This window comes from Manduca sexta, chromosome 8 (assembly GCF_014839805.1).
Source record: "Manduca sexta isolate Smith_Timp_Sample1 chromosome 8, JHU_Msex_v1.0, whole genome shotgun sequence".
NCBI lineage: Eukaryota > Metazoa > Arthropoda > Insecta > Lepidoptera > Sphingidae > Manduca > Manduca sexta.
Genome location: NC_051122.1, coordinates 2,634,281 through 2,649,524, shown reverse-complemented (window position 1 = coordinate 2,649,524; position 15,244 = coordinate 2,634,281). Strand labels below are relative to the sequence as shown.

General features: G+C 46.4%; 1 protein-coding gene across 4 annotated transcripts in view; it reads right to left on the bottom strand.

Moving 5' to 3' along the window:
* LOC115451372 (fibrillin-2) overlaps positions 1-15,244 on the bottom strand; it is a 46,568-nt gene that overhangs the window by 5,741 nt on the left and 25,583 nt on the right. For 2 of the 4 annotated variants that reach the window (XM_030179661.2, XM_037436583.1), the window contains exons 10-36: positions 14,804-14,959; positions 14,219-14,411; positions 12,304-12,441; positions 11,546-11,662; positions 11,067-11,319; positions 10,613-10,892; positions 10,191-10,447; positions 9,946-10,120; positions 8,682-8,789; positions 7,986-8,450; positions 7,480-7,802; positions 7,146-7,296; positions 6,532-6,865; positions 6,258-6,450; positions 5,813-5,986; positions 5,380-5,546; positions 4,786-4,925; positions 4,311-4,427; positions 3,877-4,023; positions 3,474-3,590; positions 3,130-3,233; positions 2,723-2,981; positions 2,297-2,618; positions 1,950-2,180; positions 1,138-1,307; positions 640-841; positions 77-354 (exon numbers count right to left, since the gene is read on the bottom strand). In XM_030179661.2, the coding sequence (XP_030035521.2) occupies positions 77-354; positions 640-841; positions 1,138-1,307; positions 1,950-2,180; positions 2,297-2,618; positions 2,723-2,981; positions 3,130-3,233; positions 3,474-3,590; positions 3,877-4,023; positions 4,311-4,427; positions 4,786-4,925; positions 5,380-5,546; positions 5,813-5,986; positions 6,258-6,450; positions 6,532-6,865; positions 7,146-7,296; positions 7,480-7,802; positions 7,986-8,450; positions 8,682-8,789; positions 9,946-10,120; positions 10,191-10,447; positions 10,613-10,892; positions 11,067-11,319; positions 11,546-11,662; positions 12,304-12,441; positions 14,219-14,411; positions 14,804-14,959 (5,571 nt within the window). The remainder of the gene's footprint in view (positions 1-76; positions 355-639; positions 842-1,137; positions 1,308-1,949; positions 2,181-2,296; positions 2,619-2,722; positions 2,982-3,129; positions 3,234-3,473; positions 3,591-3,876; positions 4,024-4,310; positions 4,428-4,785; positions 4,926-5,379; positions 5,547-5,812; positions 5,987-6,257; positions 6,451-6,531; positions 6,866-7,145; positions 7,297-7,479; positions 7,803-7,985; positions 8,451-8,681; positions 8,790-9,945; positions 10,121-10,190; positions 10,448-10,612; positions 10,893-11,066; positions 11,320-11,545; positions 11,663-12,303; positions 12,442-14,218; positions 14,412-14,803; positions 14,960-15,244) is intronic. The other 2 variants (XM_037436584.1, XM_037436585.1) reach the window with 2 other exon arrangements.

The following is a 15,244-nucleotide window of genomic DNA, read 5'->3' as shown; positions in this document are numbered from 1 at the left end:
ACTTATTCATATTATTGTTTTTCTGTTGAATCTTCTATACGTATTAAATCATCTCGCCATTGAAAGTATTACTAACCTTCAGAGCAGCAGCACTCCGGCCTGCTGAGCAGCAGCGACCTGGCCTGGTGGCAGCGGCCGCCGTCCCACTGCTCGTAACAGAGCTCCTTGCGTTCGTCGACGCAGATGGCGGCTTGCTTGTCGAAGCGCCAGCCGGCGGGGCAGTCGCACATGTAGCCGCCGTTGAAGTTGCGGCACTCGCCGCCCGCGCACACGTACGGCAGCTCCTTGCACTCGTCGCGGTCCACGCAGCGCCGCCCCACCAGCCGCCAGCCCGGCCCGCACGAACACTCGTATCTGACCACACACCATCACTTTATTCCATCATGTTTGGAGCCAAGCTTAGCAAATCATGCAAGTAAGGTTCAGTTGGAACAAGCTATGGAGCCTTCCCCTTGCTGTCTTTTTCGGGTAAGTCGACAAAACTAGACAATCTATTAGGCAGTCATTTTCGTTTATTGAAATTATAGTTGCCCTATATTATACTAGCCACTTATTAGTAAAAGCGCTCTATTGTAAAAAATAATTGAACCGAACATTTCAATGAAGCAATAAATATTAATGAATGAGTTCCAATTGTACCCTCCGTTGGTGTTGGTGCAGGCGGGGTCGCCGTCGCGGCCGCAGGGCAGCTGCAGCTCGGAGCACTCGTCGACGTCGCGGCAGTGGCGCGCGTCCGCCGTCAGCGTGTAGCCCGCCGCGCACTCGCAGCGGAACGAGCCCGCCGTGTTGCGGCACCGGCCGTTGCGGCACACCATGCTGCCCTCGCGACACTCGTTGATGTCTGACACACATCATTATATAAAACAACTCGTCCTACTGCCTATCTTCCACTTCCTAAATCTGATAAATCTACAAGATTAAAAAATGCGTTATTTTTTACTATGCAAAAAATAATTAATCTAGCGAAATTACTTCATAGTATAAGACATCAGATATATCAGGATGACAAACGCCACGCATTATCACGTAGCATATCATTACAAATTCTGAGTGGCATACGGTTTAGAGGGAAACATTCTGATAAATTATTTAATGAAATGTTATGAAAGCCAAATGGATTGTATCGATATTCCTCACCGACGCAGTCGTTGTTGGGCCCGAGCTTGAAGCCGTCGTCGCAGTGGCAGGTGTAGGCGCCGGGCAGGTTCTCGCAGGTGCCGTTGCGGCACATGGGGCGCGGGCGCGCGCACTCGTCCACGTCGCGGCACACGTTGTCGCGCAGCGTGTAGCCCGGCGCACACTCGCATCTGGCGGCACGACATGTCACAATCATACAGCTTTATTCTAACTGAGCTTGTTAGCTTTAGAGTATAAGTCTAGCTGGCGATAAAGTGATCAGTGATCAGCTACTTTAATAAAAGGGAAGTGAGAAAATTTTTGGATCTGGTAATTACGACGGAATCCAGTATCAAAGCTATTATACTTCATGTTTTACGTTCAATCAAATCGGTTTAGATATAATAACAGCTTTAGCGGCGTAAAGGTAGACACCGCTGTAGAGGAACAGATGGTTGCGTTCCTCTATGGAAGGGGAAGATTCCCAGTCAGACAGATGTTGCGCCTGACCAGCCGCGGCCCCTCCGACAGTTCCTATTCGGCGGTGATATATGCTGCACGTCGCGCAAATTGTGCAAGCGTGATTCAGGATCGATGTCGCCATGTATCGTGATATCACTGCAGTTGCGTCACTGCATCGATCCTCTTGCAGTTCCGGCGATGTTGACGAGATGGCGGTGTATGCATCAATTGTACCGCCACATAGCCCTATATTATATAGTGTCCCACTGTTGGGCACGGGCCTCCTCTACTACTGAGAGGAGAGACTTATTAATGTTCAAAATAATTTGACTCGGCTAGATACTCATTAACAGTTACAACAGTAGCGTCACCTGTAAGAGCCGACAGTGTTGCGGCAGTCACCGTGGTCGCAGAGCCTACTTTCAGCACACTCGTCGACATCATCGCAGGTATCGAGCGACGGCGCCAGCGCATATCCGGCGGGACAGCGACACTCGTACGCGCCGGGCAGGTTCACACACTGCGCCAGTCCGCGACACACGCCACCCTCGAGACACTCATCGATGTCGCGACACTGGTGCGACGTGTTGTCATGTTCATATCTACAACACAAAATGTTTAATTTATATTCACTTTTTTATTTGACAAAGACCGCTATTGAATAAAGGCTGTTTAATGTTTGTATTCAGAAAGCTATAAAATGTTTCGCGACACATACCCATGATCACAAGAGCATTGGAATCCTGTAGCGGTATCGTGACAGGAGCCTGGTTTACAGAGCTGCGGCATGATCTCGCACTCGTCGATGGGCCGCGTCTTGTTGGTCTCGGGGTCGATGTAGGTGCTGGGCTCGGAGCCGCAGAGCGCCACGTGTTCACGCGAGCCCTTGTCGGGACACGGCTCGCAGTCCTCGCCCCACGCGCGACCCACGGAGCAGCAGCACAGGTACTTCAACTGCGGCACGCCCACGGCTTCCGAGCATCGGCCCGACGGCTCTATGTTCAAGTAGCATTGACGCTGACGAACGTCCACGCATTCCTCTGCAATAATAAATGACAAGTGAAAAATGAAATTCCTATTACCTACACATTTTATCTGGTATATTATTATGTAAAATGACGCAGGTAGTTTGAACGGTACGTACTGCCGTCGGGCATGGCGACGTATCCCTCGGGGCACAGACAGACGTAGGAGCCGGGCAGGTTGCGGCACAGGCCGGGCCCGCAGGGCGAGGACACGCACTCGTCCAGGTCGTCGCAGCGGCGGCCGTCGGGCGCCAGCGCCCAGCCCGCGCCGCACGAGCACACGAAGGAGCCGAAGGTGTTGGTGCAGGCGCCGCCCGCGCACAGCGCCGGGTGCTGCGCGCACTCGTTGATGTCCGCCAGCGTCACCACGTACGACGGCTGTGGCAGACACCACGCGATCAGTCATCGTACCCAAACACGTTAACAACTCTCGCAGCATTACTAAACTGTCACTATCATAATGCAATGTCAATTCCCAGCAAATCACTAACTAACTACAGTCATAATGTAAGTAATCAATACTCACCGGTTCAAGAACAGGTTGATATCCGACGCCGCCGGGACAAAGCTGCCTGTACGCCTCGGATCCCGGCTCGGGACACAGATCGCAATAGTTGCCCCACGCGGCACCTGCAACCGAACCAGTTACAAAATTCACTATTGATTGAACACAGAAATAATTGAAATAATATAAAGTAAAACTAGATATATAAGGCAACAGAAATACATTTTGTTAAATAAATTTACTGTTACATTTAACCAATCCAATTATTACAAGTCAAAAGAATACTAAAAATTACGATAGCAGTTTTTTTTCGTATATTTAGGTTATGTCATAAAAAAAAAAAAAAGTGATACAATATAACTGACCAACAGAACAGCAACAAGCGGCCATGGTGCCGTCTTCGGACAGCTCGTCGCGTTCCTGGCAGGTCTCAGTGCCCGAGCGCAGGTCCACCTTGCCGTAACACCGCGCCTTCCGAGGATCTACAATGTAAACACGCAAAGTCATACATAATCCTATATTTACTGATATAATTAATGCAAAACATTTCTGAAGATATTTTATTGTTTCGACAGTGTAGCTGTGTGTGTGGCAAAGAATTTCAAGTCGATTTAATAATCCGAAAGATTATCCCGTTCAAACATAAAGCTTTTAAAAATTTTACCTTTAAAAATAATCATGATAGCAGTAATTTTAGTAAAAGATTGATTACTGGCAACCCTAGTTTACTTCTTACTGACAACCCTACAATAAAAAAGATATAATTACCAAAGCAAGCGGTGCCGTCGGACACGAGCTCGTAGTTGGGTGGACAGCGACATATGTACGAGCCCTGCGTGTTGATGCACTCGCCGTACTGACACGACTGCGGCGACTTGCACTCGTCCACGTCCGTGCAGTTAAATCCGGGCATCACTGAAAACGACTCATTGCCATTATACGAAGCCTCATTCTAGTTGATTGGTGGTCTATATGTATGTTTAATATGTTATATCTATTAATTTTCATGACAAATAAACAAATTATAATCATTAGTAAAAACAATTCAAGTCGACTCATTATAATAATAACCTTTAGATCTTTCTATTTTTATTGCACTCAGAGTCACTACTTTAGCCAATAAAGACTGTCAAGCAGTTCCAATTATTACTTTGTAATTGAAAGTTTGTAATAACACAAAACATAGAAGAAAGATCACTCACGATCGTCGACGCTATCGGACTGGTATCCCTTGTCGCAGATGCACTTGAACATGCCGTACGTGTTCACGCATTTACCGAACACGCACACGTTGTCGAACGTCGCGCACTCGTCCATATCTGACCATATAAAACAAATAGAAAACATATACTATACGAGATTAATGTACCTAATATGTTAAAATGTTGGTTAATTGTATTTAATATAATGTTGAAGATGTCCTACACTACTGTAATGGGTGTAACCAGTAGTTAGTAGTAAGTATGTGGAATAAATAAATAAAATATATAAATGTCTTTAGAATCACACATCTCCAGGTATATGTTAGGTCTTTATTAAATATGTTCTAAACATACTACCAAAGCTCATCTATTTTAAAAGGATACAAATGAACAAATTGCAGTCCACCGATTGTGTTTCTATTCTCCCCGGAAAGGATGAGTTTTCCACGTGTATGCGTTAGTTCCAAGTACCCACCGAGACAGGACTTGCCGTCGGGCGACTTGGTGAAGCCGACGTCGCAGTCGCACTCGTAGCCGCCGGGCGTGTTGGTGCAGTGCCCGTTCTCGCACAGCGTCGGGTCGTTCGCGCACTCGTCGATGTCCACGCACGAGTACCTGACGCAAACAAGTCATGTCACACCAAATTATACTTTAACTTCATTAAATATGGACTCTTTTCAATTTACTTTACATATTTATGTAATCCAATATTACTGAAAAACAATTACTTTGGAGGACATGAACGCCTCCCAAATATTTTTTTTCTCCTTTGTTGTAACAACCAAGTTCTTAGCAGCAAATTATTTAATGTATAAGACTAATAAGCAATACAATTCTAACTTAATTTTTCTAGGTTATATCCAAATAAAAATGGGACAGTGATAAATCATAGCCCTCACTGAAACAGCTTTGCTTTGGATCTGGTGGAGAAAGCACAAAAGGTTTTTTATCCACCGCTCTTGTCTCTTTAAGAACATCATTGATTTCCCAGATCGAGCTACTGTGCCTTGATTGTAACTTACATGTTACAAAAAAAAATTAAGATATACTAATGATTGTTGTTACTAACCCGTCACCCTTATATCCGGTATCACACAGGCACTGGAAGGATCCATCGGTGTTGCGGCAGGTGGCGCGCGGGTGGCAGCCGCCGTTGTTGGTGAGGCACTCGTCCACGTCCTCGCACTCCGTGCCGTCGCCGCGCCAGCCGTCGCGGCAGCGGCACTGGAACGAACCCTGCCACGCAAAATAATCACTTGTGTATCCGGATCGAAGGACCAAAATAAATTTATGACCACAATTATTTTAGTTATTGACCTCTAATAGAATATTTATTTTTATTAACTGTTGATAGCTATCTATCTTAGTATAAAGAGATTTAAAGAAGACTTATAAAAACTCACTAAAATACTCTTTCTCTTTCTCACATTACATTCACAACCGTTTCCATGTATCAATTGTTTAAATACCACCTATGTATGTGATAATAGAAATTAAGTTACCGGCAGGTTGATGCAGTCGGCGGCAGGATGACAGTCGCAGGTGCCGAGCTCGCACTCGTCGTCGTCGGTGCAGGCGGGGCCCTGCTCCGGCTTCACGCTGTACCCGTCGGGGCAGCGGCACACGAAGCTGCCGATCGTGTTGCGACACTCGCCCGCGCCGCACAGCTCCGGTACCTACGAAATATCAGGTTAATTGTTGGCAGTTTTAATAGCACAATTTCTTGTAAAAATTTGTGAATTAAAATCGATATCAAAATAATTTGTGCAAGAAGTCAAGTTAGAACAAGTTCTTTTTATACTCCTTTTACTATAAACTTAACTTGCACAACAGATGACATGGTTATGAGGTTTACAAAAGCTAATTGCAAATACTAAATGCATTTGTTATTAGAGGCAGGTCAATAAGTGGCGAGCAGTAGTGTAGGTATAGTGTGTTGGTACTGACGTCGGCGCACTCGTCGATGTCCTGGCAGGTGGGCTTGGCGCCGTCGGGCGCGGGCAGCAGGCCGTCGGCGCAGGTGCAGCGGTAGGAGCCGGGCGTGTTGCGGCACGTGCCGCCGCCGCACGGCCGCGCGCCGCCCGCGCACTCGTCCACGTCGCGGCACGAGCGCCCGTCCGCGCGCAGGTGCCAGCCCTCCCTGCACACGTGCCATGTTCAGTATAGATATCAAATCACCTTAGAGGACCATTAAAAACATAAAAGCTAAAGCAATACTGACTTGCAAGTACAGTGATATGATCCAGGCGTATTGACACAGTCGTGTTGGCAGCGCGTGGGGTCCTCGGCGCACTCGTCGATGTCGTCACAGTGCGACTTGACGGACATCTGCGCGTAGCCTTCGTCGCAGACGCACTGGTAGGTGCCCATGAGGTTCTCGCAGGCGCCGTTGCTGCAGATGCCGGAGGTGATGGAGCACTCGTCGACGTCCTTGCAGGAGAGGCGGTCGGGCGCGAGCTCCATGCCGGCGCCGCACTCGCAGCGGAACGAGCCCGGCGTGTTCACGCAGCGCCCGCCGCGGCACAGCGACGGCTCGTCCGCGCACTCGTTCACGTCTGCACGGATTTTAGTTTAGTTTAGTCGTGCTGGTAATTCCATAAAATGCCTATTCCCAATTTTCAATCTTTTTACAGAGGGTCGACATTATAAGAATTCTTCTAAACTAGTCAATGTTCATGAGCATCCGATAAGGAAAACTAGCTATGTAGTTGTTATGGAAATAAGTGGTTCCCTATATCACTAAATCAAAGCTAATGAAGATAATATTTCATAGAACATCACAAAAATTATATAAGGGTATTTGAATTAAAAAAAACAAGAAAGAAGTTCACTCACCGACACACACTTTGGAGAGTTCGTCGGCCCTGAAGCCGGCGTGGCAGTGGCACGTGAAGCCGCCCTCGGTGTTGCGACACTCGCCGTCGCGGCACACGCCGTCCACGATCTCGCACTCGTTCACGTCCACGCACGTGTGGTTCTTAGAGTCCTGATATACATACACACACATTTATAAATACTTGAATAATTCGATATTTAAAAAAAGTGAAGAGACTAGAAGCGATGTCTGTAATTTTTATAATTTTTTGACACATATATAAGCTTTCCTTTCACTAATAAGTTTATAATGTAATACTACCTATATTTAGCTGCATAAATACTAAAAACCCACCTTCTCATATCCAGGGAAACAGTCACAGGTAAATGTGCCGACGAGATCGCGACACCGGCCGTGCCCACAGAGACCGGGGAAGGCGGCGCACTCGTTCACTTCGACCTGCTGCTCGCCGACGCCGATCACTCCTCCTCCGCCCACTCCACCGACTACTCCGCCGCCGATATCCATCCCGTCGCCACCGCCGCTCCCGCCACCGCCTATGCCGATGCCGATGCCGCCACCGATGCCTGACTCGTTGCCCATTAGTGGCCACTCACGGATGGTGGGCGGTAGACCGGTCACGTCCGATATGCAGAGACTGCGGTATGCGTCCGTTCCTAACAACACGTTAGGTACAACATATAATTGTGGTTTGGCATTAAATTTGACGTGGACAGTGAGATTGCTAGTATTAGAATGGATTTCGAGAGGGAACAGCCGCTTCCCTTAATGTTTTTTCTCTATTTAAAGATCGATAACGTAGTTTTAACATTTGGAGTTACACGAAAAGGCAAACATACCTTTCTTAGGGCATGGTTCGCAGCGACTGTCTCCCCAGGCGCGTCCGAGCGAGGAGCAGCAGCACACAGCGCGATGCACCTCCACCTTCATGGGATTGGCACAGCGTCCGCCGACGTACTCGGTGTAGCAGTACTCGCGGCGCGTGTCGACGCAGCGGTTGCCGTGTTCGTCGAGCGTGAGGCCGGGCGGGCACTCGCAGCGGTAGGAGCCGTCGGTGTTGAGGCAGCGGCCGCCGACGCACAGGTCGGGGTCGAGCGCGCACTCGTCGATGTCGCGGCACGTGGCGCCGTCGAGCCGCGCGAACCCCTTGCTGCAGGGGCAGTGCGCCGGCTCGCACGGCGCGCACGGCGAGCCCCACGCCAGCCCCACGCTGCAGCAGCACTCCTGCAGCAGCAGCGGGCGGGGGGCCGCGCCCTCGCATGACCCGTCTACTACGCGCCGCCAGCAAGACCCGCGACGGTTGTCTACAAATAACAAAATACTTTACGAACAAAACCTTTTTCATTTACATGCTATAGAATTAGACGAAGAAACTTTTTTGTGACGACCCTAAATAATTACACAAATAAATATAATACCAATGGTTTTAATAATTGATCAATGATGAACCTCAAAATACAAAGACCATAATCCCCATACATATTCGTTTACCACATATTCTATTTTCTTTGAATAACGTTAATGTACACACTCACCGACACAGTGTTGTGCGGTCGCGTCGAGCACGAACCCGAGCTCACACTCGCACTCGTAGCTGCCGCGCGTGTTGATACACCGACCGTTGTCACACGGGTTCGCTTGCTCTGCAACGTGACACATGGATATAAGTTATCGATATAAAACTATCGATATTTATAAAATATATCGGTGAAACGTAATAACTATTGCGATGTCATAATTAAAATTAATTGAAACATAATTGTGGAAAACTTCTTCAGGCCACTGCTGCATAACCCATGAATCATATATGTAGTGTCACAAAGTGCGAGACCTCTATACCAGGACTATAAGAAATCTATTTCAATACGATATATAAATATATCCTTGCAGTACTAATTTAGTATAAGTCGATACAAAATCGGACCTTTATTTCTAAAAGATTGGGCCGACACACAATTTATACAGCCAGGGATCTCTGAGCTTATCTATCCTATGTTATGATAAATAAGATAATTTCTTACAGATATCCATCTAAGGCAGTGCCACCTGCATTGTTAATTATATTCTCAACTTACATTTCTATAGACTTCATAACAATTATTTGACATAACAAATGTTATGAACACCAAAATGAAAACCTCATACATGTTCAGTCAGAGTACTTCTCGCATATTAGGCAAAGTTCGCAGGAAATACCAAATATTATAAGTTCATTAAAATATTTTCAATATATAATCCTACCAAGTTAATAAAATTAGATTTAACCATTATATGTAGTCATATCTTATTTACATTTTTAACGTTGTAACAAAACTTGAAATTTATTGCTCTCCTGCAAAGCCATAGACATTTTTTGTATTTTTAAATGCGAATTGTGCCTGTCACATACATTACCCATAAACGTTGTTAACCATAAGCGGTGCGATGGTATCGACTGCGTGTATTACATGAACCAGCTCGATATGGCCAAGCCAATGTCGATCGATTGCGATTAAATGTCGACCCATTATGTCCAAAGGTTATATTGCAAACTAATCTTTTAATAGTGAAAATATTGATAATAAAAAATATCGATCAATGATGAACCAATTCGACCGATACTGTTTTAAATTCAGCCCATGATGGTGTGTTCCCAAATGTCACCCAATATTGGTCGATAGTATAATTATGATTTAATGCCGTCCAATATCTCATACCCTATGGTAAGCGCTCAGATGCCGTCCAGTAATGTTCCGATGATGGTGCGTGGCTGGCGAGTGTGGATGGTAATATATCGTGCGTGTTGTAAAGGTAGGTAACCTGTGTTTGGGAACATGGGCGGTATGTCGCCGCGGTCATAGTCCGTGTAAGTGAGCTCACCCTCGCACTCGTCAATGTCGCGGCAGATCTGGTCGTCGGGCTCGTAGCGCGTGCCGGTCGGGCACACGCACGTGAAGCTGCCCGGCGTGTTGCGGCACGTGCCGCCCGTGCAGTACTGCAACAACACGTACGTCGTAACAAATGTAGAGCGCAGCACCAGGCAGAACTAAGCCCGACCCACTCACCGACTGATGCATGTCGCACTCGTCGATGTCCCGGCAAGTGCCGTCCGCGTCGTGGTGGTACCCGGGGTCGCATATGCACCGGTACCCTGGCTCCAAGTTCTCGCAGCTGCCGTGCGGACACGCGCCCGGGATCAGGGTGCACTCGTTGATGTCCGTGCCCACGTTGTCTTTGCCCACGCCGTCCGGACACAACACTTTGAACTCCTCGCTACCAGGCTCAGGGCATGCCTTGCAACTCACTCCCCAACCGCGTTTACCTGCGAAGTCGTACGACGAGGTTTTAATTTTAACATTAAGCATGTCAAAATGATAGAATTTAACATTTTGAATATGAAAAAGCACAGGCTCTTGTACTGGCTGGACTAAGGAGTCCAAACAATGATGCTATTATCTAAAAATAGTCGCACTATACAAGACAATACCTTTAATAGAGTTGCAGCAACACTGGCTCCTGGTGACGGGGCTGTCGCCGTGTCCGGTGCAGTGTCCGTCGTCGTAGTGGTCGTAGCAGAGGTCCTGCACGTCGTCGAGACAGGCGCGGCCGTCGCTGGCCAGCGTGAAGCCGGGCAGGCAGTCGCAGCGGAACGAGCCGGGCGTGTTGTGGCAGCGCCCGTTGCGGCACACGCGCTGCTCCACGCACTCGTCCACGTCCAGGCACGCCGTGCGCGCCGGCGACGGACGGTAGCCCGCGTCGCACACGCACTACGGAGAGAGGGACATGTCAATGGCAACAAAAAAATGTGGTGAAGAGAATTTCTTCTGATAGCTAAAAATCCAATGTTTTGACGTACGACATATCACATAGACTGTTAGGACAATTCTAGATAGTCTTCTCTGTTGGAAACCATAGTCCTAGAACATGAGTATAGTAAATACCTGGAAGGATCCCTCTCCGTTAACACAGCGTCCGCCCGCGCAGGCGCCGCGCTCGGCGCACTCGTCGATGTCGGCGCAGTAGCCGGCGGCGCCGGGCGCGAAGCCGCGCTCGCACAGGCACGTGTAGCCGCCCGGCGTGTTGCGGCAGCGCCCGCGCCGGCACACGCGCGGGTTGTCGCGGCACTCGTCCACGTCGCGGCACGCGTGCCCCGTCTCCGTAGACTCGTAGCCAGCGTTGCACATGCACGACCACCTGCAATACAATTATACTTAATTGCATGTAGATACACTATGTAGTCTGCATCTGCTTACATAAAGATTGAAACTAAAAAGAAAAAAAAAACTTTTTGTTAAACATCACTTTAAGAAAGAAATATAGGGAAAATTTAAAAATATCTGTCATATAAATGATGATTATTAAATACGTGAAAGCTCTTAAAATAATAGCTCTGATTTCAAATATAAACTATGGTACTGACCCGCTGCCGTCGTGCCGGCACACTCCGTTGGTGCACATGCGTCCGTTGGTCATCTCGCACTCGTTCTTGTCGCTGCAGCGAAGACCGTTCTCCACTGGATCGAATCCGGGCGGGCATCTGGAACCAAACAATATTTTAAGACATTGCATTTACTTGGATATACGATTGCTTCGGCGAAACAGTTATATGGCTGACGCGGTACAACTGCCGATCTACCGCTTTAGATTACATTTCTAAATGGCATAACATGTTATTTGAATTTAAACGTTGAAATGTTAATATCTCACACGTCCCTTTTGTTACACGCCTATTTAAAATCACTTGAGCAAGGAAGTACCTGAAGCACTATAACCGTGAGAGACTAGGCTCTTCACAATATTCTACCAACGAGTCTTAAGTTATTTTGGCCACAACGCACGAAAACAACCAGATAACTTCGACAAAAAGCTGGTTGCAGGGAAAGTAGACGGTAGAAGACCAGGTAGGCAATCACTTACCCGCTGGTCTGATCAAATAAACAGTACAACAGGACTTCCTATTCCGACTGCCCTGAGGAAAGCCGAAGAAACACACAGGACATGGAACCAGCTCGTCATCGACTCCGTCAAGACATTTCAAGAAGAACACGACCTTCAGTGATGAAGAATACGATTCGCAAAAAGAGAACTGAGTCCGACCTACTACGGGCTAATGCAGAAAAAGGAGCCGCTCAACATAGAACATAGAAGAGAACATAGTGAAGAGTATGGTCACAGTACCTGCACTCGAATCCGCCGGGCTTGTTGGTGCAGGTGCCGCCCTTGCAGTACTCGAGCGCGCACTCGTCGATGTCGATGCAGGTCGGGTTGCCGTCCACCTCCGCTTCCTCGGCGCCGTCGTAGCACTTGCATTGGTATCTTAAAGGAAAATGTACAATTAGAGTTGATATATTAACATACTGAGAAAAGAAGAGAACGGTATATCCAGTTACAAACAGGCTAGCTAACGAGGGATGATCATCTCTCGTCAATTGATATTTTGTCTGAATCCTAATCCATTCTTCAAGTGCAAAGAGGTCACTTTACTGTTCCCGTATGTAACAAAAAGCAATGCCAAAAAACATGGATAACCACGTTTCTTGATACTATAGGATAATCTATACTCATGTCATAAATGCGAAAGTTTGGTTGTTTGTTATTCTATCATGCTAGAACGGCTGAACGGAACTAGATACGATTTGATCCAGAGATAGATTATAATCTGGAGTAACACATAGACTACCTTTTATTCCGGGAAGAACTTATGTAGCGGGATTTTTATCCAGGAAAAACTTTGTCATGTGGAGTTGCGAACAAAAGCTAGTAATAATGAAGATGCTATACCTAGTCTTGCCATAAATATTGTAATAAAGAAAAAAGAAAATTGTTAACTGCAAATAACATTTATTACTTTTACAGTGTGTCAGTTTAATACATAAATATAAAACAATTAAAAATATAAAAAGCTTATTCGAAGTGGTCTCCATTGGCTGCAATACAGTCCTTTAAACGATGAGGCCAGTTATCAATAGAAGCACGCACTCTTTCCATGGGAAAATTCTTCACTGCCAATCGTATAGATTGTTTTAGGGACTCCAAATTATCATGGCGTTTAGAGCAAGCTGTACTCTCTAAAACTGACCACAAATCATAATCCAGCGGATTAAGATCGGGACTAGACGACGGCCAGTCTTCAGCTCTGATGAAGTCCGAAACGTTCGATTCCAACCAAGACTGCGTGGACCGAGCTTTATGACCCGGCGCCGAGTCTTGCTGGAAGGACCATACTTGGTTATTGAACATGGTGATGTTAAGGGGCTTAACTACCTTCTCAAGAATGGTATCTTGATACACTTGTGCCGATGTTTTGATACCTTTTTCACAAAAATATGGCTCAGTCACTCCTTCATAGCTAACACCCCACCAAACCATCACTGAAGTCGGATAATGTCCACGTTGCACTCTGTCGACTAATTGGGAAGCTTCCTTAGAGCTTTGAGCATAAATACGGTCATTTTGTTTGTTAAAATGTTGCTCAATTGTAAAAATTTTCTCATCCGTAAACAAAATTTTTCTGTGACCTCCCTTTGCGTACCGCTTCAGTAGTTGTTTCGATTTTACCACCCTATTCTTCTTTAAATTATCAGTTAAGAAATGGCCAGTGCGTCTCTTATAGGCTGCAAGTCCTAAGTCATCTTTTAAAATACGCGACATGGTTCTAGGTGCTATCTTCATTTCCCGAGATAAAATCTTTTGCTTTCGGACAGGATTTCTTCGAATTCTTTCCCTTACTGCTTTGACCACCTTTTTCGTACGAACACTACGTGGACGGCCAGATCTTTTCTGTCACAAACAGAGGAGGTCTCATTGTACCTATTAATAGCCCGGTACACAAACATTTTACTAATACCAAGTGTATGGAGAGTTTTAAAAATTGCATTTGGCTCCATACCTACTTTGTGTAATGCTATCACAGCGATTCGGTTCTCTTTATCACCCCACACCATTTTAATATCGCAAAATATTTTACAATGTATTGGCGCCAAAATGAGAAAACACAATGAACAATCGTATAAAAATGACAGATTCGAAATTCAAATGTAATATTTTTTTATAATTAAGTGTAACAGTATTTATGGCCAGACTAAGTAGTTACCCGACGTCCTTGTCGACGCAGTCCCCGAGCCCGCAGATGCCGGCGCGCAGCATGCACTCGTTGATGAGCGCGATCTCGCGCGGCGGCTCCTCCCCGCCCTCGCCGCCGCCGCCGCCCGCGCCGCCCCCCTCCGTCACGTTGCGGCGCCAGCTCGGCGGCACCGACCCGCTCACGCACAGGTGCGACCACTCCGCTGCACCACACAAATACATTCACAACACAGTCCACATGAAGCAAACCTACAGCCCTAAACAACCTTAAAATCTGACTTCTTTACTCAAACCAACGCATTGTTACACGGTTTTGAGTATCTTATTGTTTATTAGGTGGTCATATAGTTCAAGAATATCGGTCACAGTATAAGATCAGATTTTGAAAAAACTAGGATTAGAGTTGCTGTTAGGCCTCCATTAACTGTCTAATATCGGTCAAATTATGAGATCTGATTTTTAAAAATCAAGGATTAGGACATTGTAGTTGGGCCTTCACCAATTCTCTCAATACTCGTTAAAATGAATAATGAAAGAATGATGTATAATTTTGATATGGATGCTACATGGTTGAAGTGTAGTTGTGTGTACTGACTGGAGCCGCGCGGCGGGCAGGGCGCGCAGAGGTCTCCCCAGGCGCGGCCCATGTTGCGGCCGCAGCAGCAGTCGCGGTTGGAGAGCGGCACGGGGAGCCGCTCGGCGCACTCGCCCGTCTCGCTCAGGTACGCGAAGCAGCTGCCCACGCGACCGTCTGCCACCAACGGACATATTATCGTATAATAACTTGGCGAAAAAACACAAACACAATAACCATATAAATTGTGATATTTGATCATTCTGAAAAAATACAAAAATTTAAACATACTGGTAAGTAATAGTTAGCTATCGTTAAACATACCAGATTTAGCTTTTTTTCTGTTTTCAAATATGAGTTCTGAAGTTATTGCGACCTTTGTTGGACCGCTCATATTTATAAGAAAACACGATATATATATTTTACATTATATAATAGATGCAATGTTTGATTAGTTACTCA